Genomic DNA, 23894 nt, shown 5'->3' with positions numbered 1-23894 from the left:
GATCCAGGCACCAAAGACACATGAGTGTGGATCCATCAAAGACCTCACCCAATGACAAGATCCACAGGGCTTGAAACCGGTCTTTCTAGAGAACATCCTCGACACACCAGGAGCAGAAACTCAAAAAAAGAGTTGACAATACGTTAAAAAAAAATATAAAAAAATTGACTAAGGGGTAGCTCTCTTCAGATCAGCACTTGCTGGTGTGGAAAGAAAAGAACTGATGTCAGCATGCCAGGGTGGAGCCTTTGTAGGACCCACGACATCATATCAGGCAGTGCCACACAGAGCTGATCGACGCCACCTAACAGTGCCCAGGGGTAACACTCACAAAAATCTTCCTGATCCAGTCTGACACTGGGGGAGAGTGCAAAGGTAAGGAATCTGCAGCTAGAAGTCTCTATCAGATCTGGCCTTTACATTTTAGACTCCTTCACTGAATACTTGTTTGTCCAAGCACGTAATCGCAAGGCTTAATTTTAAGTATTCAACTTACACACTAATGCCACTTTTAGGTAAAACTGATTGCATACCTTATAACATGATAAAATGGTGTATGGTCCTTAGTTTTTACCCTTCCCCAAGGCGATCTCAGATGGCAGTAGTGGGCTATGCAATGCTTTACTGACTACTGCTGAATAAAATAACTAAGCCTGTGCTTACTGGAAATGAGAGCTGCTATTATGAAAAAGCAATACTGAGCAGCTGCCTCCGTCACTACCCAAGAGAGAACGTCAGAGTGCCTTGGCAGGAAAAAAAACTGTAGTGTTATATTCTTCACATTATCCAACAGACTGAGCACGCAGAAATATACTTAATATCATTTAAGGATGCCGTCATAAAATATGGTATTTGCCGTAAGTTGTAGCCATGTACTGGCTTACCTTCAAAAGGGCATCCACATACACATTATGCTGGGACATGATTTCTTTCACGTCCCATTTCACATTTGCCATAAGGAGCAGCATCTGTTCATAGTCAATAGCTCTAGCCGCGACAATCCAGTAAATTGGTTTACGAAGTTCACTGGCAGTTGATACTGTCTGAAACAAAAAAGTATTAGCAGATTATTGAACAAAATGGTTTTGAGGATAAGGTGCAAAGCAACAAGAAAACTAAGAACTGAAAGCATCATGACATGGCAGATAAGCACAGAGTAAGCTAAATAAATGTCTGAAATGCACTTAGTGTCCAACACTCATATACCATTATTGGCTTTGTAAGCACCAATTCCAAAAGTTACTGTTATTCGTTTATTACATAGCGAATACATAATTTCTCAGTCTAAATCAAGTGTTTAAATGACTATGGGCCTGCATATGATCTTTGCGGAAGGGTTACTCAATCACAAACATGACGGATATCTTGGCCACCAAACTACAATTCCATTATATCCTATTTAACTCGTAATACTGCATACAGTGGAAAGCAAAGGAGAGTACGGTCAAATTATATGCATTGTAAAATAAATATCCACTCACTCTGAAGAGAACACTGTCTCCTAAAGGTATGGAAGTCAGGGCTGAATGGCAAGATGGCGGAACCTTGCAAGAATTTTGTGCTAATAAAGTGTCGGCCTTGCAAGATGAGACAAAGGGAAACCCTTTGATAGGCTGGCGGACTGCTTTGATGCTGAATGCACTCACGGCTCTTAAATCCCTCCAGTCTCATAAGCTGGCTGAGGGAACACCACACAACTGTTTTACTGGAAAATACATGATTTGCTGCTGCAGGGAGATGATGCCAGTGGGCACTATGCAAAAGCCTGGAAAATCAAATTGTTTTTTCTCAGAGCTGCCTGTAAATCCGATGCCGTTATGTTTTTAAAAATGTGCTCTTAAAGAAACTGTTTGCCCTCTTACAAAAATATATTACCTATCCCCCACAGCCACCTTGGGAGAGGATGGCTGATGGGAGGTTTAATTCGGATACTTTTTTCCAGAGCTTCTTTGACCAAACTTCTGGTCCATTCCGTTTGTTTAGCAAATGAGCAAGCTAGTATTCTTTCAGCTCTCTCACAAAGACACAGCCATCATGGACATATTCAGGACATTTTAACCCCTTCTGTGCCGCGGACGTAGTGATTACGTCCTGCGGCACAGTGCTGCTGTGCCGAGGACGTAACCACTACGTCCTCGGCACACAGCCCAGAGGGAGCGCTCTCGCTCCCTCTGTGTGCTTCCCCCCACCCCCCAAAGTCAGGGATGGAAGGGGAAGCCCTTCCCCTTCCACTCCCGACCCCCCCCCCCCATAATGACTTCATTATGGGGTTCTCGCCGCACAGGAAGCCATTTGCTTCCTGTGCGGCGAGCGGAGAAGAGGTGAGTTCCTCTTCCCGGTGGGTGGGGGGTTTGGTCTAAAGAGGCACCGGGGGAAAGGAAAGGCTTTTCCTTTCCCCCGGTGTCTCTGAGCATTCCTGCTGCCCGATCGCATTGCGATCGGGCAGCAGGAATGCCCACTAGACACCAGGGATTTCTTTTTTTTTGTTTACTTTCCTGTTTCTTGTTGGCGGGGAGCGGCCCCTTGGGCAAGGGTCGCTCCCCTTTGGGGGGCAATTAGTTACGGCCATTTCTGCCCCCCTTGGGGGCAGATTGGCTACTTTTTAGCCAGATCTGCCCCCATGGGGGGCAGAAAACACTAGATCACCAGGGATTTATATTTTTATGTGCATTTATGTGTGGGGGGGTGCCCCCTTGGGCAAGGGGCGCCCCCCCCAAGGGGGCAGAGAACTGTTGGCCTTTTCTGCCCCCCTTGGGGGCAGATCGGCCTATTTTTTTTAGGTCCATCTGCCCCCAAGGGGGGCAGAAGCTACTTAGGCACCATGGATTGTGTGTGTATTGGATGGGGAGGCGCCCCCTTGGGCAAGGGTCGCTCCCCTTTGGGGGGCATGTCTTTTAGGGCCATTTCTGCCCCCCTTGAGGGCAGATCAGCCTATTATTTTTAGGCTGATCTGCCCCAAGGGGGGCAGAAACCACTAGAATGCCAGGGATTTTTTTTAATGTGTTTATTTTTGTGGGGGGGCGTCCCCTTGGGCACGGGGCGCCCCCCCAAGGGGGGCATTGACCTGTTGGCCATTTCTGCCCCCCCTGGGGGTAGATGGGCCTATTTTTGTAGGCCCACCTGCCCCCAAGGGGGGCAGAAGCCACTTAGACACCAGGGATAGTGTGTGTGTGTGTGTGTGTGTTAGTGGATGGGGGGGGGGGGCCTCGGGCAAGGGTCGCCCCCCACTTTGGGGGCACATGTACCCAGGCCATTTCTGCACCCCTTGGAGACAGATCAGCCTATTATTTTTTGGCTGGTCTGCCCCCAAGGTGGGCAGAAACCACTAGAAAGCCAGGGTTTTTTTTTTATTTGTTTTTTTTTGGGGGGGGGCGTCCCCTTGGGCACGGGGCGCCCCCCCAAGGGGGGCATTGACCTGTTGGCCATTTCTACACCCCCTGGGGGCAGATGGGCCTATTTTGTTAAGCCCACCTGCCCCCAAGGGGGGCAGAAGCCACTTAGACACCAGGGATAGTGTGTGTGTGTGTGTGTTAGTGGATGGGGGGAGGGGCCTTGGGCAAGGGTCGCCCCCCACTTTGGGGGCACATGTACCCAGGCCATTTCTGCACCCCTTGGAGACAGATCAGCCTATTATTTTTTGGCTGGTCTGCCCCCAAGGTGGGCAGAAACACTAGAAAGCCAGGGTTTTTTTTTTTTTTTTTTTGGGGGGGGGGGCGTCCCCTTAGTCACGGGGCGCCCCCCCCCCAAGGGGGGCATTGACCTGTTGGCCATTTCTACACCCCCTGGGGGCAGATGGGCCTATTTTCTTATGCCCACCTGCCCCCAAGGGGGGCAGAAGCCACTTAGGCACCAGGGATAGTGTTGTGTGTGTTTTTTTGTTTTTTTGTTTGTTTGAGGGCTGTCCCCTTTGGCAAGGGTCGCTCTCCATGGACACACACTACTAAAGGTATTTTCTGGCTTCCTTGGGGCAGACAGGCCTATTTTTTTAGTAGGCCCATCTGCCCCTATGGCAGAATCCACTTAGGCACCAATTTCTAAATGTTTGATGGTGGGGTGTTTGTCAACTGAAGAAGTCTTTGCATTTGTGATAAAAAATGTTTTCCTCCTTTTTGTTCTAGTTCAAAGCTTTTGCTTTTTGCTGTGGCTGCTTGCGGTTTTGGCGGTGGTTGACCTGCAGTTTGCACAGTTGCATGTTTTAGGTAAGTAAAAACAATTTACTCAAAAGGAGTATTGTTGCCATGCATGAATGACATGTTTGTAGGGGGTGTACTAAATGCAGGATTGTGTGTGAAATTGTCCTTAGGTTTGTGCACAATGATATTTGTTTTGTCTTATTTCTAATTTGCCTTTCTTTCTTTATTTTTAGTGGGATATCATTGGTGATTGCTGTGTAGTTGCTGGTGAATCAAGCTTTTTCAGGAAAGTGAGCGGTATAGTTTTTGAGTTTATAACTCTTACTAACAAAGCTACACTTTGTTACTTGTCTTACACAGTGCTGGTTGTTGGTGGTGAATTTGTCCAGTTAATTTTAGCAGGAGAGATCATGGCTAGCCGCAGGATGACCGCTCAGCAGGTGGTTGGTATGCTTTTTGAGTCACAGTCTGATCATGACTATGAGACGGACTCTGCATCTGAGGCAGAGGAGGAAGTCAGAGATTCTGGCAGTGATGTTTCTGTTGGAGGGGAATCTTCTGATGATGAAGCCACACTCAGTGCAGATGAAGGGCCTGTTTTAGAGGAGGACATTGATGTGCCAATAGTGCAGCAACCTGGGGCCGAAAGGTTTCCCGTTATAAGACCTGATGTCTGGGTTGCCCCAAACATGGAGCAGCCAGAGTTGCCTGCCTTTACTGGTCTCCCGGGGTGTAACGCCAATACAGAGAACTTTATGCCTATCAATTTCTTTGAGTTATTCATGGATGATATGTTTTTGGAAGAGATTGTTGAGCAGACTAATTTGTATGCGGAGCAGCATTTGAGGGACAACGCTGCTAGACTTAGGCCACACTCTAGAGCTGCTCAGTGGATTCCCACAAATTTGGAGGAGTTAAAAAAGTTTTTGGGTTTGACTTTTTTGATGGGGTTGATAAGGAAGCCGTCACTGGCTTCTTATTGGTCTACTAGTCCCTTGATGGCAACAGCTATATTTCCAGCGACCATGAGTCGTAATCGGTATTTGCTTCTTCTTAGGATGCTGCATTTTGTTGACAATGCATTAGCCTTGCCACGAGATCACCCAGATTCTGACCGTCTTTTTAAGATTAGGCCTGTCCTTGATCATTTTGTAGATCGGTTTTCGGAGGTCTATGTTCCAGGCAAAGAGTTAAGTGTGGACGAGTCTTTGGTCCTCTTCAAGGGTCGTTTGGTTTTTAGGCAGTACATTCCTAGCAAAAGGGCATGATATGGAATTAAATTGTATATGCTGTCTGAAAGTAGGACAGGATATGTGTATAGTTTCCGTGTGTACACTGGTAGGGATTCCAATATTGACCCCCCTGGTTGTCCTCCCACTTTTGGAGTTACTGAGAAAATTGTGTGGGATCTTGGTAGACGACTGTTCAATAAAGGTCACCATTTGTATGTAGATAACTTCTACACTGGTGTGCAATTGTTCAAGGAATTGTTTAGAGTGGACACAGTTGCTTGTGGCACAATCCGTTCTAACCGGAAAGGCTATCCAAGGGACCTTGTCTGTAAAAAACTTGAGAGAGGACAGTGCTGTGCCTTGCGGAACGAGGAGCTGCTAGCTTTGAAATTTTCAGACAAGAGGGATGTCTACATGCTAAGTACCATCCATGATGAGAGTACTTCCCCTGTGACTGTTTGGGGCCACGTTGCTGAAGTGCGCAAACCTGTGTGCATTTTAGATTATAATAAGCACATGGGAGGTGTAGATAGAGTTGACCAGAGGTTGGAACCTTATACTGCTATTCGTAAGTCTTACGTTTGGTATAAGAAGTTAGCACTTCACCTCTTCCACTTAGCAACCTTCAATGCTTTTATTGTGTTTAGGGATAGGTCTCCAGAGTCAAAGATGACATTTGTGAAATTTCCGGAGTCAAAGATAGAGAGCCTTATTGTGGTGGAACAGGCAAGAGTTCCTAGAGAAGCAGTGGTGGAGGATGTGGCTAGATTGAAAGATCGCCACTTTGCTGAGCACATTCCTCCCACACCCAAAAAAGACTTTCCAGCTAAGAAATGTAGAGTGTGTTTTCGAAGAGGTATCCGGAGGGAGACTCGAATGTACTGCCCAGATTGTCCTTCAAAGCCTGGGCTGTGTGTAGGTGCTTGTTTTAAGAATTACCACACCCAGAAGAATTTCTGGGAACAACCATGAGTGTAAACTCATGTCTGTTTTGTATTTTCATGTGTTTAGTTTCATGGTTAGCATTTCTGTCATGTTCTTAGTTAGAGCTTTTGTGTTTGTAGTTTTGTAATTCTTTCTACTTAGTTAGGGGTTCCTCTGTTAAAAAAAAAAAAAAAAATGATGCCATTGTGTGTGGAGTGGGGCTTGGCTGAGAGTGTACATATTGACTTGCTGTTGGCTACTGCAACACACTGCCAGCCAAACACCAGTCCACACACTCCCATCAGCTGGTGTGATTGTTGTATTAGGCATGTGGGCGTATGTAAGTGATGGGCCCTTGAGTGGCGCTGTCTGTCGATGTGAGTGTTGTAATGTGCTGGGCCCATGGCTGGCGGTGTGAATGGCCTTGTGTGTGTCATGTATGAAAGTTGTGTGAATGGACTGTAAAGCGGTTGGTGCCTTGTCGCGGCTTTACAGCTCACGAGCTGTGAGTCATTGGTTCAGTTTTTTGCCTTTCAGTTACTAACAGTGCATTTCATTTTTGTGAAAGCTCTTGTTAGTAAAATTTGATCCACTGAACCATCACTCACCCTCGTGCCAAATCCAACCAGTATGTGTGGTAAAAATTACAAAACCTGCTCCGCTGTAATCAGGCGTCGCAGCACACCTGTGACACGCTAGGTGCCTCAGGTGGGACCCCGATGATGAAGCATGCCACCAACTTGGTTGGTGGGTGAGGGGTCTTTTTCACATAACCTAAGTGTGTTCCCTTTTTTAAAATGTTAGTGTTTGGCACATCACGGACGTATGTGGGCACATCAAAACGATATATTACAAAACTACCTGTGTTTGGGGGGGAGAGGGCACCTATGTTTTTGGTCCTGTGTGCGGCCTTCATCTAGGGAAACCTACCAAAACCAGACATTTTTTTAAACTAGACACCCCAAGGAGTCCAGGGAGGTGTGGCTTGCGTGGATCCCCCAACATTTTCTTACCCAGACTCCTCTGTAAACCTCAAAATGTGCTTAAAAAAGCATATTTTCCTTACTTTTCTTCGTAGGATCACCACTCCAGCACAACATTCCTACTCCCCAGTGTTCCCCTCAGTCTCCCAAGTAAAATGACACCTCACTTATGTGGGTCCCCAAAGCAGAGTCAGTCTAAAGATGTATAAAAGAATATGTCCTTATAAACTTGCTGTGCTATCCCCTCTATCTCTACAAGTTTTGGGCCTTATTCTGTTGCAGGCACCTGGCCCACCCACACAAGTGAGGTATCATTTTTATCGGGAGACTTGGGGGAACGCTGGGTGGAAGGAAATTTGTGGCTCCACTCAGATTCCAGAACTTTCTGTCACCGAAATGTGTGGAAAATGTGTTTTTTTTAGACAGAATTTGAGGTTTGCAAAGGATTCTGGGTAACAGAACCTGGTCAGAGCCCCGCAAGTCACCCCAGCTTGGATTCCCCTAGGTCTCTAGTTTAAAACAATGCACAGGTTTGGTAGGTTTCCCTAGGTGCCGGCTGAGCTAGAGGCCAAAATCTACAGGTAGGCACTGTTTTCAATGAAAAAATGTGATGTGTCCACGTTGCGTTTTGGGGTGTCTCCTGTCGCGGGCGCTAGGCCTACCCACACAAGTGAGGTATCATTTTTATCGGGAGACGTGGAGGAACGCTGGGTGGAAGGAAATTTGTGACTCCACTCAGATTCCAGAACTTTCTGTCACCGAAATGTGTGGAAAATGCATTTTTTTAGACAGAATTTGAGGTTTGCAAAGGATTCTGGGTAACAGAACCTGGTCCGAGCCACACAAGTCACCCCATCTTGGATTCCCCTAGGTCTCTAGTTTTCAGAAATGCACAGGTTTGGTAGGTTTCCCTAGGTGGCGGCTGAGCTACAGGCCAAAATCTACAGCTAGGCACTTTGCAAAAAACACCTCTGTTTTCCTTCAAAAATTTGGCTGTGTCTACGTTGCGCTTTGGGGCGTTTCCTGTCGCGGGCGCTAGGCCTACCCACACAAGTGAGGTATCATTTTTATCGGGAGACGTGGGGGAACGCTGGGTGGAAGGAAATTCGTGGCTCCTCTAAGATTCCAGAACTTTCTGCCACAGAAATGTGAGGAACATGTGTATTTTTAGCCAAATTTTGAGTTTTGCAAAGGATTCTGGGTAACAGAACCTGGTCCCAGCCACACAAGTCACCCCATCTTGGATTCCCCTAGGTCTCTAGTTTTCAGAAATGCACAGGTTTGGTAGGTTTCCCTAGGTGGCGGCTGAGCTACCAGCCAACATCTACAGGTAGGCACTTTGCAAAAAACACCTCTGTTTTCCTTCACAAATTTGGATGTGTCCACGTTGCGCTTTGGGGCGTTTCCTGTCGCGGGCGCTAGGCCTACCCACACAAGTGAGGTATCATTTTTATCGGGAGACGTGGGGGAACGCTGGGTGGAAGGAAATTTGTGGCTCCTCTCAGATTCCAGAACTTTCTGCCACAGAAATGTGAGGAACATGTGTATTTTAAGCCAAATTTTGAGTTTTGCAAAGGATTCAGGGTAACAGAACCTGGTCCCAGCCACACAAGTCACCCCATCTTGGATTCCCCTAGGTCTCTAGTTTTCAGAAATGCACAGGTTTGGTAGGTTTCCCTAGGTGGCGGCTGAGCTACAGGCCAAAATCTACAGGTAGGCACTTTGCTAAAAACAGCTCTGTTTTCCTTCAAAAATTTGGCTGTGTGTACGTTGCGCTTTGGGGCGTTTCCTGTCGCGGGCGCTAGGCCTACCCACACAAGTGAGGTATCATTTTTATCGGGAGACGTGGGGGAACGCTGGGTGGAAGGAAATTCGTGGCTCCTCTCAGATTCCAGAACTTTCTGCCACAGAAATGTGAGGAACATGTGTATTTTAAGCCAAATTTTGAGGTTTGCAAAGGATTCTGGGTAACAGAACCTGGTCCCAGCCACACAAGTCACCCCATCTTGGATTCCCCTAGGTCTCTAGTTTTCAGAAATGCACAGGTTTGGTAGGTTTCCCTAGGTCGCGGCTGAGCTACAAGCCAAAATCTACAGGTAGGCACTTTGCAAAAAACACCTCTGTTTTCCTTCACAAATTTGGATGTGTCCACGTTGCGCTTTGGGGCGTTTCCTGTCGCGGGCGCTAGGCCTACCCACACAAGTGAGGTATCATTTTTATCGGGAGACGTGGGGGAACGCTGGGTGGAAGGAAATTCGTGGCTCCTCTCAGATTCCAGAACTTTCTGCCACAGAAATGTGAGGAACATGTGTTTCTTTAGCCAAATTTTGAGGTTTGCAATGGATTCTGGGTAACAGAACCTGGTCCGAGCCACACAAGTCACCCCATCTTGGATTCCCCTAGGTCTCTAGTTTTCAGAAATGCACAGGTTTGGTAGGTTTCCCTAGGTGGCGGCTGAGCTACAGGCCAAAATCTACAGGTAGGCACTTTGCAAAAAACACCTCTGTTTTCCTTCACAAATTTGGATGTGTCCACGTTGCGCTTTGGGGCGTTTCCTGTCGCGGGCGCTAGGCCTACCCACACAAGTGAGGTATCATTTTTATCGGGAGACGTGGGGGAACGCTGGGTGGAAGGAAATTCGTGGCTCCTCTCAGATTCCAGAACTTTCTGCCACAGAAATGTGAGGAACATGTGTTTTTTTAGCCAAATTTTGAGGTTTGCAAAGGATTCTGGGTAACAGAACCTGGTCCGAGCCACACATGTCACCCCATCTTGGATTCCCCTAGGTCTCTAGTTTTCAGAAATGCACAGGTTTGTTAGGTTTCCCTAGGTGACGGCTGAGCTACAAGCCAAAATCTACAGGTAGGCACTTTGCAAAAAACACCTCTGTTTTCCTTCACAAATTTGGATGTGTCCACGTTGCGCTTTGGGGCGTATTCTGTCGCGGGCGCTAGGCCTACCCACACAAGTGAGGTATCATTTTTATCGGGAGACGTGGGGGGAACGCTGGGTGGAAGGAAATTTGTGGCTCCTCTCAGATTCCAGAACTTTCTGCCACAGAAATGTGAGGAACATGTGTTTTTGTAGCCAAATTTTGAGGTTTGCAAAGGATTCTGGGTAACAGAACCTGGTCCGAGCCACACAAGTCACCCCATCTTGGATTTCCCTAGGTCTCTAGTTTTTAGAAATGCACAGGTTTGGTAGGTTTCCCTAGGTGGCGGCTGAGCTAGAGGCCAAAATCTACAGGTAGGCACTTTGCTAAAAACAGCTCTGTTTTCTGTGATGTGTCCACGTTGTGTTTTGGGGTATATCCTGTCGCGGGCGCTAGGCCTACCCACACAAGTGAGGTATCATTTTTATCAGGAGACTTGGGGGAACATAGAATAGCAAAACAAGTGTTATTGCCCCTTGTCTTTCTCTACATTTTTTCCTTCCAAATGTAAGACAGTGTGTAAAAAAGACATCTATTTGAGAAATGCCCTGTAATTCACATGCTAGTATGGGCACCCCGGAATTCAGAGATGTGCAAATAACCACTGCTTCTCAACACCTTATCTTGTGCCCATTTTGGAAATACAAAGGTTTTCTTGATAGCTATTTTTTACTCTTTATATTTCAGCAAATGAATTGCTGTATACCCGGCATAGATTGAAAACCCACTGCAGGGTGCAGGTCATTTATTGGCTTTGGGTACCTAGAGTTCTTTATGAACCTATAAGCCCTATATATCCCCGCAACCAGAAGAGTCCAGCAGACGTAACGGTATATTGCTTCCGAAAATCTGACATTGCTGGAAAAAGTTACAGAGTAAAACGTAGAGAAAAATCGATGTTTTTTTCACCTCAATTTCAATATTTTTCTTTTTCAGTTGTTATTTTCTGTAGGAAACCCTTGTAGGATCTACACAAATTACCCCTTGCTGAATTCAGATTTTTGTCTACTTTTCAAAAATGTTGCGGTTTCTGCGATCCAGCGTTGGTTTCATGCCCATTTCTGTCACTGACTGGAAGGAGGCTGAAAGCACAAAAAATTGTAAAAATGGGGTATGTCCCAGTAAAATGCCAAAATTGTGTTGAAAAATTGGGTTTTCTGATTCAAGCCTGCCTGTTCCTGAAAGCTGGGAAGCTGGTGATTTTATCACCGCAAACCCTTTGTTGATGCCCTTTTCAGGGAAAAAAACACAAGCCTTCTTCTGCAGCCCATTTTTCCCATTTTTTTGGAAAAAACGAAATTTTCACTGTTTTTTGGCTAATTTCTTGGCCTCCTTCTGGGGAACCCACAAAGTCTGGGTACCTCTAGAATCCCTAGGATGTTGGAAAAAAAGGACGCAAATTTGGCGTGGGTAGCTTATGTGAACAAAAAGTTATGAGGGCCTAAGCGCGAACTGCTCCAAATAGCCAAAAAAAGGCTCGGCACAGGAGGGGGAAAAGGCCTGGCAGCAAAGTGGTTAACAAACTAAAATTGTAGTGAATGTTTGAAATCAAGTGCTCGGCCCTGAATTGCGCAGGCATGTAAGTAATGTAAGAGTTAACAATATATTCCACAACGGCAATGTATCCCTTGGCAGTGTTAACTGCACATCCCTGCTAAACCAATCACAAAGAAAACTTGAAGGACGCAGACCGCTCGCCTTCAAAGGATCTGCATTCTGCAAAGGGCACAGGACAACACCTCTGTTCCACATTCCAGTGTAGACTAATTTTGTGGAGGGCCAACAGGCTGGTAGAATAATGCAGACCAACTACGGAGGCAGCTGGAAGGAGCTCAAGTGTCCCTGCTCAACCTTCAGGAATAAAGGTTGAAGCTCTGGGTATAGGGGGGCAGTAAGTGTCCCTCTAATTGGGAGAGGCGGTCCAGCCTGAGAAGAAGATCTAGAGGGGGACACAGGGAATGTCTCTGGAAGTCTGTATGCTACACCCTTCTTAGCCAGTCTTGGGTGGGTAGGATGCTCTAGATGCATCTTCCGCAGAGCATAAGGGATGATGAGCATGGGAGCAATGTGTAAAATTCCACGTCAACTGAAAGGCATCACTCATGGCTCACTACAACAGATACTGGAGGGCACAGAATTGTCGGCAGTGAGTGTTTTCCAGAGTGACGAAGAGGTCACCCTGAGACATGCATGACAGGGCAAAGATGTACTGCATCCCTTCCTTGTGATGATGGCGTTCATGGTTGGCAAGAAGCCGCCTACTGATGCCAGTGGCAATTATTGTCCATAGCAAAACAAAGACATACGGAGTATATTATTTCACTGCCATCTATTTTCAGCCTCTTTGACTCTTCTAATAGGCGAACTTTGGATTTCAGGGTGGTCAGTTGTTCCGTTGTAGCTGTCAGCTCTGGCGACAGCTTGCATAAGTCCTTTTCGGCAGTGGTGACCCTTTCTGCCATGCGGTAGTGGTCGTCGTGCAGAATTCTCATGTCACAGACCAGGGCGTCTATCTTGCCCACTAGTGCTTCTCTGGAGGATGTTATGGCCTGCAGAATGTCATGGAGGGTGGGGTCCCCTGAGGTTGTCGGTTCCGAGGTGCCTCCCTCCACATTGGGTTGGGTGGTCTTGGGTTCTTGCCTGTGCTTTCCAGCAGCTTCATTCTCTTTTTTCCTTGCTGATTTCCCCATGGTGTAGGTTTGGGGGAGAGAGCCCGGAGTCAGGGACACAGATACCCTAAGTGTTGTGATTTCTGATGAGAAATATAGGTGAGCACAGCCACTAAGGAGAGGGTGCTGGGTTGCAGGGAGTCTAATAGCATGGAGCCGCTGGGTGCAGGTATAGTAGTAATGGAGCACCCAGGTTTAGGAGGCTGTCTCTTCTACAGAGGCAGCAACAGCTGAGGCAGAGGATGGTTATGTCCAGGCTCCTTTCACTATCTGGCCGAGCTCCTGCACTCGATTGAGTTTCACTGTGCGTTATGCGCATGGGTGATTGGCCACCGGGTGGGGTGTCCTGGGCCCAGCAAAGTCTAAACTGGTCAGAAAAGTCTCTAGGGGGCCATTTCCCGGTGTCAGGATCTTCAGACTGCATATTTTCACTGCAGGGGTGCTAAGTTTTACAGTTGTAAGGTCCAGGCCAATCTAGTATGCCCAGCGGTAATCCTGGAGCCAACAGTATGAGTTCCAGTACTGGTAATAGGAGGGGTTTCGTTGGGGTGTTTTCTCACATCCTGTCCTGCTTATATGGCATGTACAAAGCGCCTGGTGGTTTGCAAGTGGGTGGGGAGCCAAAACATTTGCAGTCTCGTTTATGGAGTCTGGGCACATGCGGGCGAAGTGTCCATTATTATAGTCGTGCGGTCCCCAAACAATGTTGTGTCTCCTCTCCTCAGCACAACAATCTCCCCCCAGGCAAGGATGTTTCGGTTAAGGAGAGTCAGGAGGGTGGTAGGACGCTCAGTGCTCTTGTACCTTTTCCATCCTGCTACACGGTGGGCTGCTGCTGCTGTGGGTCACTGAGAGGGACTGCCTCCTCTCATTCCTGCGTCACATTCAGGCCTGCAGTTGTGGCCATGAGAGCCGTAGGCGGTTGGTGCAAGCCAGCCCGTGGTGCCTTTCTCATCACCGTTCTCAGGGGGGCTCTCCCCGCTTCTCATGGTGAACTCAGGTGCGCCACGGCAGTCAGTCGTGGCATCGGAGGCTCCAGCAGTCTACCGCCAGAGATGTATTGGGAGCCAGGCAGCGCAGCCTACACTACCATCCTGGGGCCGCACTGCTGTTCCTCCCACTGTCTGAAAACAGGATCTTTTGTTCCCTATCTGAGATTCCCATGGCCATCAGGCAGGTCGTCAGATTATCTTGGGGGGCTCGTTGAAGCAATGTTGTCTGCAGGTGGGGGACTGGGGGACTGGGTTTAACAGGATGGAGCCAGATGGAGGACTGGGTGACAGGATGGAGGTTTGCCCGCCGGAACTTCGCTTTATGAGACTTATGCCATTGGCAGCTTGCCATGCCCCCATAACACTTCTTTTTATATATGTTTCAAGCCTAAGAACTTCATGATCAGGTAAGTAGATCTTCAAGCATAAATACTTTGCAGTTTCAAATATCAACACAGTGCAATTTTATTTTAGTTCATCAATGTTAACCTATGGGAGGAAAACAAGAATGCAGTTTGCAGGCAAGTATACAACTTACAAATCCAGTCTTCTGGATTTTAGACCAACACAAGACAAGGTAGAAATCAGTACCAAGAGTGCACCCACTGCAGCAAGGGGGAAGCTGTGTACAGAGGGCAAATTCGTAGTTGGGTGACCAATGTTAACCAAGGGAGATTGGGGTGAACGAAGATGCGCTTCTCACGGGTGAGTAAGGAGGTGTCAGAGGGCCATCTCCTGGGGTTGAGATAAGTGCAATGGGGGCCACAAGGCAGCACCAAACGTACACCTTCAGCGGCACAAGGACAGCCGGTTGCAGAGTGCCAACACAGTGTTGGGATCCCAATGTTAACCAATGGACACTGGGGGTAACCGAAGATGCGCTGCTCACAGGTGAGTAAAGCGGTGTTGGGGTTGAGGTAAGCACAAGGGGCGGGGGTCACAAAGCAGCACCCATCTTACACCCCCAATGGCACAGGGGTGGTGGGGTGCAGAGTGCCAACACAGTTTCAGGCGCCCAACATTAACCAAAGGGGGAGATCACTTTTGGAAAAAGGCTGCAGGCTCGGGCCAGGAGGCTGAATGAAGAAAACCCACAGCTGCCCAGATACGTTCTGATGCTAGAAGACATATGGACACTGATAGTCCAGCTCCCCAAAGCCCATGGGCTCTGGGTGCAGGGGTGTCTTTTGGAATTGGGAACAGCTTACCAGGCAGGTCGCGGTTAGGGGGAGAATTTGCACTGGGGTTGCAGGCTTTGAGGCAGCGGCTGGCAGGGGTCAAGCCACTGTGGACTTAGAATCGCTGGGGTACCTTCAAAGGACTGGTAGGCCACTTGGACTAGGGCCGTGAGCGTCAGGTGCAGAGGTGGGTCCAGAGGAGGTTTTGCGGTTCCTCGGGGCAGAGTTCTTGTCTTTTAAAGTTGGTTTCTTCTTAAACAGATCCACGGTGCTTGGGATATCTTGATCTTTGCTGAAGGCAGGCAGTCCTCCCAAAGCTTTGGAGGTTGCTGGGCTGTAGGACAGGTCATCTTTTAGCGCAGGATCGTTGAGGCCTGCAGACAGGCCAATAGGGCTGGGGCCAAGTCAGTTGGTGTCTGCTGGTGCGACTCTGTAGTGTACAGCTCCTCTTAGATCGTTAGGAATCTGAGTTCTAGGGTTTAGGGGTGCCACCTAAATACTGAATTTAGGGGTGTTACAGGGAGCACCAGGTGGTAGCCACTGGGCTACACACCGTTAGGGTGACTACACACTTTTAATGACAACTTCCTTTGGGCAGCGGGCATAACACTAACCCTGGTGGCCTAAATCCTTCCAAACAAGATGGAGGAATTTAAAAAGTAGTGTCCATTTCAGCTTGTCCGCCTTAGGGGTGGAAATGGCATTAAGTTGGCACTCCTCTTAAGTTAACTAGTTTTTCCACCTGTGCTGCTGCCAAAACTGTGGTCCAGACCGAGCGGGATTGGGGGTGGGGTGGAGGGGGGTGTCATATCCACTATCTCGAGAGACCTGTGTTGCATTGCAAAGGTGGCAAAACTTTTGAAGCTCCCCACCCTGGAATGTTCATCCAGCTTGGGAGAGGAGGTCGCACCTCTGCCCAGAGCAGGCCTTTGCTCTGAGCCCTCAAGAGCATTGGCTCTCAGCTAAGGGGGGCAGAAATCTGTCTAAGGTGGCTGCACTGGTTTTGACCAATAAGTGTCCACGCTTGGCGTTGGTAGGTTTTCAGGGAGCACCTCTAAGGTGCCCTCTGAGTGCATGTATTATTAAATACATCAATGGATTCAGTGAGGGTTTATTAATGTGAAATGTTTGAAACCAAACATCTCTATCTTCAGTGAAGCCATTATGTAGCTGGGGAACTCGTAATGGCCAGTGTCCAGCACAAGTACTTAAAATGGCTTCCCTGTTCACTTACTACATTTGAGAATCGACAAAGGCATAGCAGAGGCGTATCTTCTCATTCAGGTATGCCCTCACATGAAATTTAATGCACCCTGTCTTTCAGGCTGGAAGACCTGCTAGAGGGGAGACTTACATATATTGCATGCAGTGTAAAACGGAAGGGAACACATGCTGTGTGTTATGTTGTGTTTTCGTTTTAGTTCTGCACCAAGACACGCAACCTGCGTAAGCAGCACTGTGTGCACTTTATGAGAAGGTCCCAGAGGGTGGCACAATTCGTGCTGCAGTCCTCAGGGGTCTTCCTTTAGTACCCCATGCCCTAGGTACCAGGGGTACCATTTACTAGGGACTTATAGTCGTAGATAAAGGTTTGCCAAATGGGAAAAATGACTGTGCAGTTTTGGAGGAAAGATATCTGGCACTGGGGACCTGTTTAGCAGGGACCCAGTGCACTTTCAGTTGAAATTGCACCAGAAACCAGGCAAAATGTGTGTGTGTGTGGGGGGGGGGGGGATGACCATGTCAAAAGTGGCACTTTCCTACATAACACCCTCCCAAAGGAAAGAGGATGAAACTAACCCCTCCCAGGACAGTCATCATCTTCTAAATGGAAGAACCTGGAAAGGCAATCTGTGTTGTCATTGTCAGTCTCAGGTCTATGTGCCAATGTAAAGTCCACTCCGTGTAGGGAGATGGAGCACCTTTCACCTTTCACCAGTTTGGGGTTTTCACCTTTCATTTGCAAAGCCTTCTGAGAGGCCTGTGATCAGTTTGACAAGTATGGTCTCAGCTTCTTTAGGGACCAAACCACAGTGACGCACTCCAACGCTGTCCTCAGCAAGTTAACCTCCAGCTAATAAAAGCAACAGGTTGGTCATGGCCATCAGCATTGATTTAGGACCGGACTGCTCCTATTCCATGCTCGGAGGCATCTGTCTGTACAATTAACTGCTTAGAGTAATCTGGGGCCTTTAGAAAAGGTGCTGAGCATGTTGCTTCCTTCAGTGTGTCAAAGGCCTTTAGACAGCTGACTATCCAGTTGACCTTTTTGGGCATCTTTTTGGATGAGAGTTCTGTGAGGGGTGCCACAATGGTGCCATAGCCCTTCACAAACCTTCTGTAAAACCCAAAGAAGCCAAGGAATACCCTGACTTGGGTCTGGGTTGGAGCTTCCCAGTCTAGAATTGTCTGGATCTTGGGTTGGAGTGGTTGAACTTGGCCGCCACCTACCAGGTGTCCCAAGTATACATCCTGACTTTGCCCTATCTGGCACTTGCGTGGCTCGACAGTGAGGCCTGCACTTTTCAGAGCCTCAAGGACCTTTCTGAGATGGATCAGGTGATCCTGCCAGGTAGAGCTGAAAACAACATCATCTAGATATGCTGCACTAAAGTCTTCCAATTCAGCAAGGACTTTATTCACCAACCTCTGGAAGGTGGCAGGGGTATTCTACAGACAAAAGGGCATAACAGTGAACTGGTAATGCCCATCGGAAGTGGAGAATGCAGACTTTTCTTTTGCTCCTGGAGTCAGGCCTATCTGCCAGTAACATGATGTGAGATCAAAAGTACTTAGATGTTTGGCTGCTCCCAATCTGTCAATGAGTTCATCTGCTCTTGGAACTGGGTGGGCATCTCTCTTTATCACTGCACAGAGACCTCTATAGGCCACACATAACCTCATCTCTTTCTTTCCACCCTGGGAATGAGGGTTGGGGACTAGTATGTCTGGGTTGGCCCAGGGGACTCTCCCAGTGCTCAATGACTCCTAATTCCAGCTTTGATGCTCTCCTTGGCATGGTCAGATTGTCTGTAGATTTTGTTTTTGAAAGGTAAACTGTCTCCAGTGTCCACCTCATGGGTACACCAGTTAGTTCTGCCAGGGGTCAAGAAGAAGAGTTTAGCAAACTGGTGCAAAACAACCCTGCAGTCGATCTGTTTCTGGTCAGAGAGAATGCCTGAAAAGACTACTCCCTCATCTTTGGGATTCCTGGAGAGCAGATCAGGGAGAGGCTCACTCTCAATTTCCTGTCCCTTATCTGTGACCATGACCATGGTCATCTTAGCTTGGTCATGGAAAGGTTTCAGGCAGTTTACATAGATTACCTTCTTTGGATTCCTGCAACTGCCAAAGTCCACCAGATAGGTGACTTCCCTCTTCTTCTCTAGGATGGGGTAGCACCCACTCCTCTTGTCTTGGAGGGCCCTACCCCATCTGAGGCTCCAAACATCCATATCTTTTACACATGTTGGTATACAACCAGTGCAGCTTTTTGGTCAAACCAGAGCTTCTGGATCTTGTGGCTGGCTTCAAGGTGTTTGCTTGCTTTTTTCATGTACTCAGCCATCTTTGAACGAAGGCCAGCCACTTAATCCACTTTGTAATGCTTGGACTCTCTGGGAGGTCTCTCCCATCCTTCTTTTAGAAGACAAAGTGGTCCCCTAACATGATGCCCAAACAAAAGTTCTAATGATGAGAAACCCACTCCCTTCTGTGGCAAAACCCTGTAGGCAAAAAGCAGGCATGGAAGTAGGATATCCCATCTCCTTCTGAGTTTTTCAGGAAGCCCACCAATCATGCCTTTGAGAGTCTTGTTAAATCTTTCAACAAGACGATGTTGATCCCAAACCCTTTCAAAGGGAACCCCAACCACTGGAAGTGGAATTAAGGGGGGCTTTGGTTGTCCATCTGTCTTGCCATTGGCCTGGCAGGTGGCACTGGAGTTACAAAACTCCTTTACTTTCTGGGACATGCCAGGCCAGTAGAAGTGGTTAACCAACTGACTCCATCTTTTTGTCTCGCCAAGATGCCCAGCTAAAGGGATGTCATGGCCCAAAGTTAGAAGAAACTCTCTGCATTACTGAGGCAATACCAGTCTCCTGGTGGCACCATGTTTAAGGTCTCTGGCCTCAGTATACAGGAGCCCCTCTTTCCAACAGGTCCTATGGGTACCACTAGCTTCAAGTATTTCCTCTGCAGCAGCCTGCTGCCTCACGCCTTCAAGAGTGGGACAGGTTTGTTGTCCCTGGCTCAGATCTTCCTTAGAGGGTCCCCCTGATCATAGGAGCTCTGCTGTGTAAGACCCAAGCTTCAGAGGCTCAGTTCCTTTTGAGGCTGTTAGATCTTCTCCCTGAGGAGAGAGCTCCTGCTCTGTGATCGGTTTGGAACTGGTCCTACAGTCTGCCTGCCCTTTTTCTTGGTAGGTTGGGCCATTATCCCAGGCTCCACCTCTACTTTTCACCCTGTGCTTTGTTCTGTGCTCGGGTTTTGATGCACACCCACTCAAGGGTACCCAGTGTAGCTGCACAGGATCTTTATTTCTACCTCAGTCCAGGCTGAGGACTTCAGATCATTCCCTAACAGACACTGGACAGATATAGCAGAAGATACCACCACCACCTTTTGGCTAGTAACCCTTCCCCATTCTAAGAATTCCTTACCTTTGAATTCTCCCCAGGCATCAGACTGGATCCGGAAGATTTTCATGAGCAGTATCCCTGCGCGCTGGTAGGTGGTGTCGATTGGCTCTGAGTTTGTCGTCAGCAATGACACCGCTGTTCTAGGTGCACCAGCGTCAGTTTTTTTGCAGTACTTTCCATGCCAGAAGTGCAGGCCCATGCAGAACACCGACTGGCGTGTCAAAACAAGGGTCATGAAAGGAAAGTCCCTGCCCATAGAAATCCATGCCCAGAGCAGGTAAGATCAGTGGGTCATAAGGTATCTGCAGCTAGATGTAGTCTCTACCAGATAAGGCGCTACCAAATGTAAGTAACTTGTCCATCTGCTAGAGATGTCCAGCTGCAGATTCCTTACATTTGAATAGATATCTAAGTAATACCATCCCTGGAGGTGGGTCTGCAAACCAATTTAAACAAGAAAGTCCAGCAGGGATCAAAAGTACAAAGTGCCAGTCCCTCGGACCTGACAGTTCAGGCAGTAATGTTTGGTAAACATGAGCAGAGATGCCCACGTTGCTGCCTGACAGATGTCCAAGACCGGAACTTTGCTTGCTAACAAAGCGCTTGCAGCTTTAGCTCGGTTAGAATAAGCAGGCAAAACCTCGGGGTTGCTTTTTGGCAAGTGCATAAGAGAACTTAATGCAGAGTATGACCCATCTGGAGATGGCCTGCTTCTGCACGGCCTGATCTTTCTTCGCACCCACATAGCCTACAAAGAGTTAGCCATTCATCCGGAACTCTGTTGTACGATAAAGGTAGAATGCCAACGCTCTTTTTGGGTCAAGGCGGTGGCGTCTCTCATCGTCCTTGCAAGGATGTGGGGGTGCTTAAAAAGTAGGCAAGGTGATGGATTGGGCTACATGAAAAGGCGTGACCAGTTTTGGCAGAAAGGAGGCCCTAGTACGAAGCACCATTTTGTCAGGATAGATACAAAAGCAGAGCAGCTTAGATGACAAGTACTGCAGCTCACTCACTCTGCGAGTAGATATATTCACCACAAGGGAGGCTGTTTTCAAATGGAGAATACTGAGAGGACAATTGTGGAGGGCGCTCCCAGGGAGCACACATCAAAAAGGTTAGAACCAAATTTACATCCCATTGGGGCATTATCAGTGGAGAAGGATGAAAGAGATGGATAAGACATTCGAGGAACCTACGTACAATAGGAGGCTTAAACAATGAGTGTTGATCAGACAACCTCAAAAACGCAGAGATAGCAGACAAATATCCCTTAGGAGTACTCAAGGCAGACCCCTATTGGGCAACAGAAAGAATGCCCAATAGAACTTCAGAGAAAGGTTCAGAAAGGTAGGTCAATAGGCTTGTCTTTGCTCCATGCCACAAACATGCCAAACTGGTGTATACCATTTTGTTGGAGGGATGCCTGGCTGCCAAGATTACGTTACAGACTTCAGGAGGAAGGTCAAAAGTTGTCAACTGCTGCCACTCAATCTCCACGCAAGAAGGTGGAAACAGAACCAGTTCGGGTGAAGAACCTTCACCTGCTGCTGTGAGAGAAGATCCTTCCAAAGGGGCAGTCTGATCAGAGGATCAATGCACATGGTCAGCAGCTTGGGATACCAGACATTCCGTTCCCAGTCCAGTGCCACAAGGATTAATTGCGCCTGGTCATTCCTGAACTTCTTGAGCACTCTGGGCAGGAGTGGTATAGGCTGAAAGGCATACAGGAGGAATAAATTACACTCAAGACAAAAAACATCTGAGAGCGATTGCCACCTTGGAAACTCCAGCATGCAAAACTCCTGATATTATGCTTCCTGGGGGAAGCAAACAGATCTAACCAAGGCTCTCCTCACTGTTGAAAGAGACCTTACGCCGCCTTCTGATACCATTCGTGATCTGCTAGACATTTTTGATTAGTTTGTCTGCTCTGGCGTTGAGAGAGCCCGCCAGATGTTGAATCACCAGGGATATGCCTTGCTGTTTCAGCCACCTCTAGAGGCGCAGAGTCTCCTGACAAAGAGTGCACACCCTTACACCGCCCCTGCTTGTTGGAGTACCACTTGGTGGTGGTGTTGTCTGTGAACACCTGCAACATCTTTGTCTTGATAGAGGAACAAAGGCTTTCAATGTCAACTGGATCATATAGAGCTCCAGCATGTCAACATGGAGTCCCACTTCTGTCGGAAGCCAGATTCCTCTGATCTCCATCTCTCCTACATGGCTGTCCCATCCCAGGAGTTATGCATCAGTCCCTACTGTCAGATCAAGTAGGGGAAGGAAGAAGGATCTGCTTCTGGCCCAAATGTGGTTTGTTAACCACCACTGCAGATCTTTCGCAGTTCCCTCCTAGATCTGGACCATGTCTGAGAGATGCACCTGATGCTGCACCCACTGGAATTTCAGCTCCCACTGAAGAGCCAGAATATGCCATCTGGCATGTGTCACCAGCAGGTCATGAGTGTAGGAAACTACCCATCCCACACACACTTTTTGCCTGATATCTGATGTTTACTTGATTGAGTGTGTGCTAGGATCCTGCTAACCAGGCACCAGCACCTGTGTTTTTTCCCTAAACTGTACAATTGATTCCACCATTGGCACACCTCTGGCACACAGCTAGGTCCCTTGTAAAATGTACCAGTGATATACCAAGGGCCCTGTGGCCAGGGAGGGTCGCTAAGGGCTGCAGCAAGTGTTATGCCACCCTAAGGGACCCCTCACCAAAAAACATGCACACTGCCATTGAAGAATGAATGTGTTGGAAGAAGAAAAAGGTAAAGTCGACATGGCATCCCTCACATCACAGGGTGCCGTGTCCACAAACCACTGCCTGTGGCATAGGTAAGTCACTCCTCTAGCAGGCCTTACAGCCCTAAGGCAGGGTGCACTATACTGCAGGTGAGAGCATAGCTGGGTGAGCAAAATGCCCCTACAGTGTCTAAGTACATGCTTAGACATTGGGAGTGCAGCATGCCACATTGAGGACATGGGCTGGGAGTTTGTTATTATTAACTCCACAGCCCCATGATGGCTTCACTAAATACTGGGAAGTTTGGTATCAAACTTCTCATCTCAATAAACCCACACTGGTGTCAACGTTGGATTTATTTAAAAAAATGCATACAGAGGGCATCTTAGAGGTACCCCATGTATTTCAGCCAACCCTCTAGTGTGAGGCTGACCGGTCTGTGCCAGACTGCCACTAACAGACAAGTTTCCGACCTCATGGGGTTAGATCCTTTGGGGGTCATTCTGAGTTTGGCGGGCGTCGGTTGCCGCCCGCCAAACTTACGCCCCCGAAAGACCGCTCCGCGGTCATAAGACCGCGGGGGCCATTCAGACTTTCCCGCTGGGCCGGCGGGCGCCCGCCAAGGGAGCGCCCGCCGGCCCAGCGGGAAAGGCCCAGCAACACAGAAGCCGGCTCCGAATGGAGCCGGCGGTGTTGCAGGGGTGCGACGGGTGCAGTTGCACCCGTCGCGATTTTCACTGTCTGCTATGCAGACAGTGAAAATTATGCTGGGGCCCTGTTAGGGGGCCCCACGACACCCGTTCCTGCCATCCTGTTCCTGGCGGTAAAAACCGTCAGAAACAGGGTGGCGGGAAGGGGGTCGGAATCTCCATGGCTGCGCTGCTTGCAGCGCCGCCATGGAGATTCAGCCCAGCCAGGGGAAATCCGGCGGGAAAACGCCGGATCCCCTTTTCTGACTGCGGCTTTACAGCCGCGGTCAGAATGGGCACTGAAGCACCGCCAGCCTGTTGGCGGTGCTTCCGTTGCCCGTGGCCCTGGCGGTTTAGGACCGCCAGGGTCAGAATGAGGCCCTTTGTGCTTTCTGGGGTCAGGGACAAAACCTGCTCTGGGTGGAGGTGCTTCACACCTCCCCCCTGCAGGAACTGCAACACTTGTTGGTGAGCCTCAAAGGCTCCTTCCTTGTGTTAAACTGCCCAAGGGCACTCCAGCTAGTGGAGATGCTCTCTCTCAGGACCAAGCCCCACTTTTGGCAGCAGGTCTGGAGGGAAAATGAGTACACACCAGGAGGTGTGGCCACCCCACTTGGACCACCCCTAAGGTGCCCAGAGCTGAAGTGAACCCCTCCTGGCAGAATTCTTTATATTGCATTGGAGGATATTAGCCAATAGTGTTAGGAATGTTCCCCCCTCCTCAAAGGGTATGGGTGCAGGAAGGGTGTAGCCACCCTCAGGACAATAGC

The 23894-nt window shown here is 48.4% G+C and overlaps 1 protein-coding gene across 2 annotated transcripts in view; it reads right to left on the bottom strand.

Annotated features, from left to right (window-relative positions):
• The window catches only part of VPS50 (VPS50 subunit of EARP/GARPII complex), an 880308-nt gene that overhangs the window by 73700 nt on the left and 782714 nt on the right, over positions 1 to 23894 (bottom strand). For both annotated transcript variants that reach the window (XM_069211661.1, XM_069211662.1), the window contains exon 25: positions 885 to 1043. In XM_069211661.1, coding sequence (XP_069067762.1) covers positions 885 to 1043 — 159 coding nt within the window. The remainder of the gene's footprint in view (positions 1 to 884; positions 1044 to 23894) is intronic.

This window comes from Pleurodeles waltl, chromosome 10 (genome assembly GCF_031143425.1).
Source record: "Pleurodeles waltl isolate 20211129_DDA chromosome 10, aPleWal1.hap1.20221129, whole genome shotgun sequence".
In the NCBI taxonomy this organism is placed as follows: domain Eukaryota; kingdom Metazoa; phylum Chordata; class Amphibia; order Caudata; family Salamandridae; genus Pleurodeles; species Pleurodeles waltl.
Note: the sequence above shows the minus strand (reverse complement) of the source record. Positions and strands in the feature narration are given on the sequence as shown.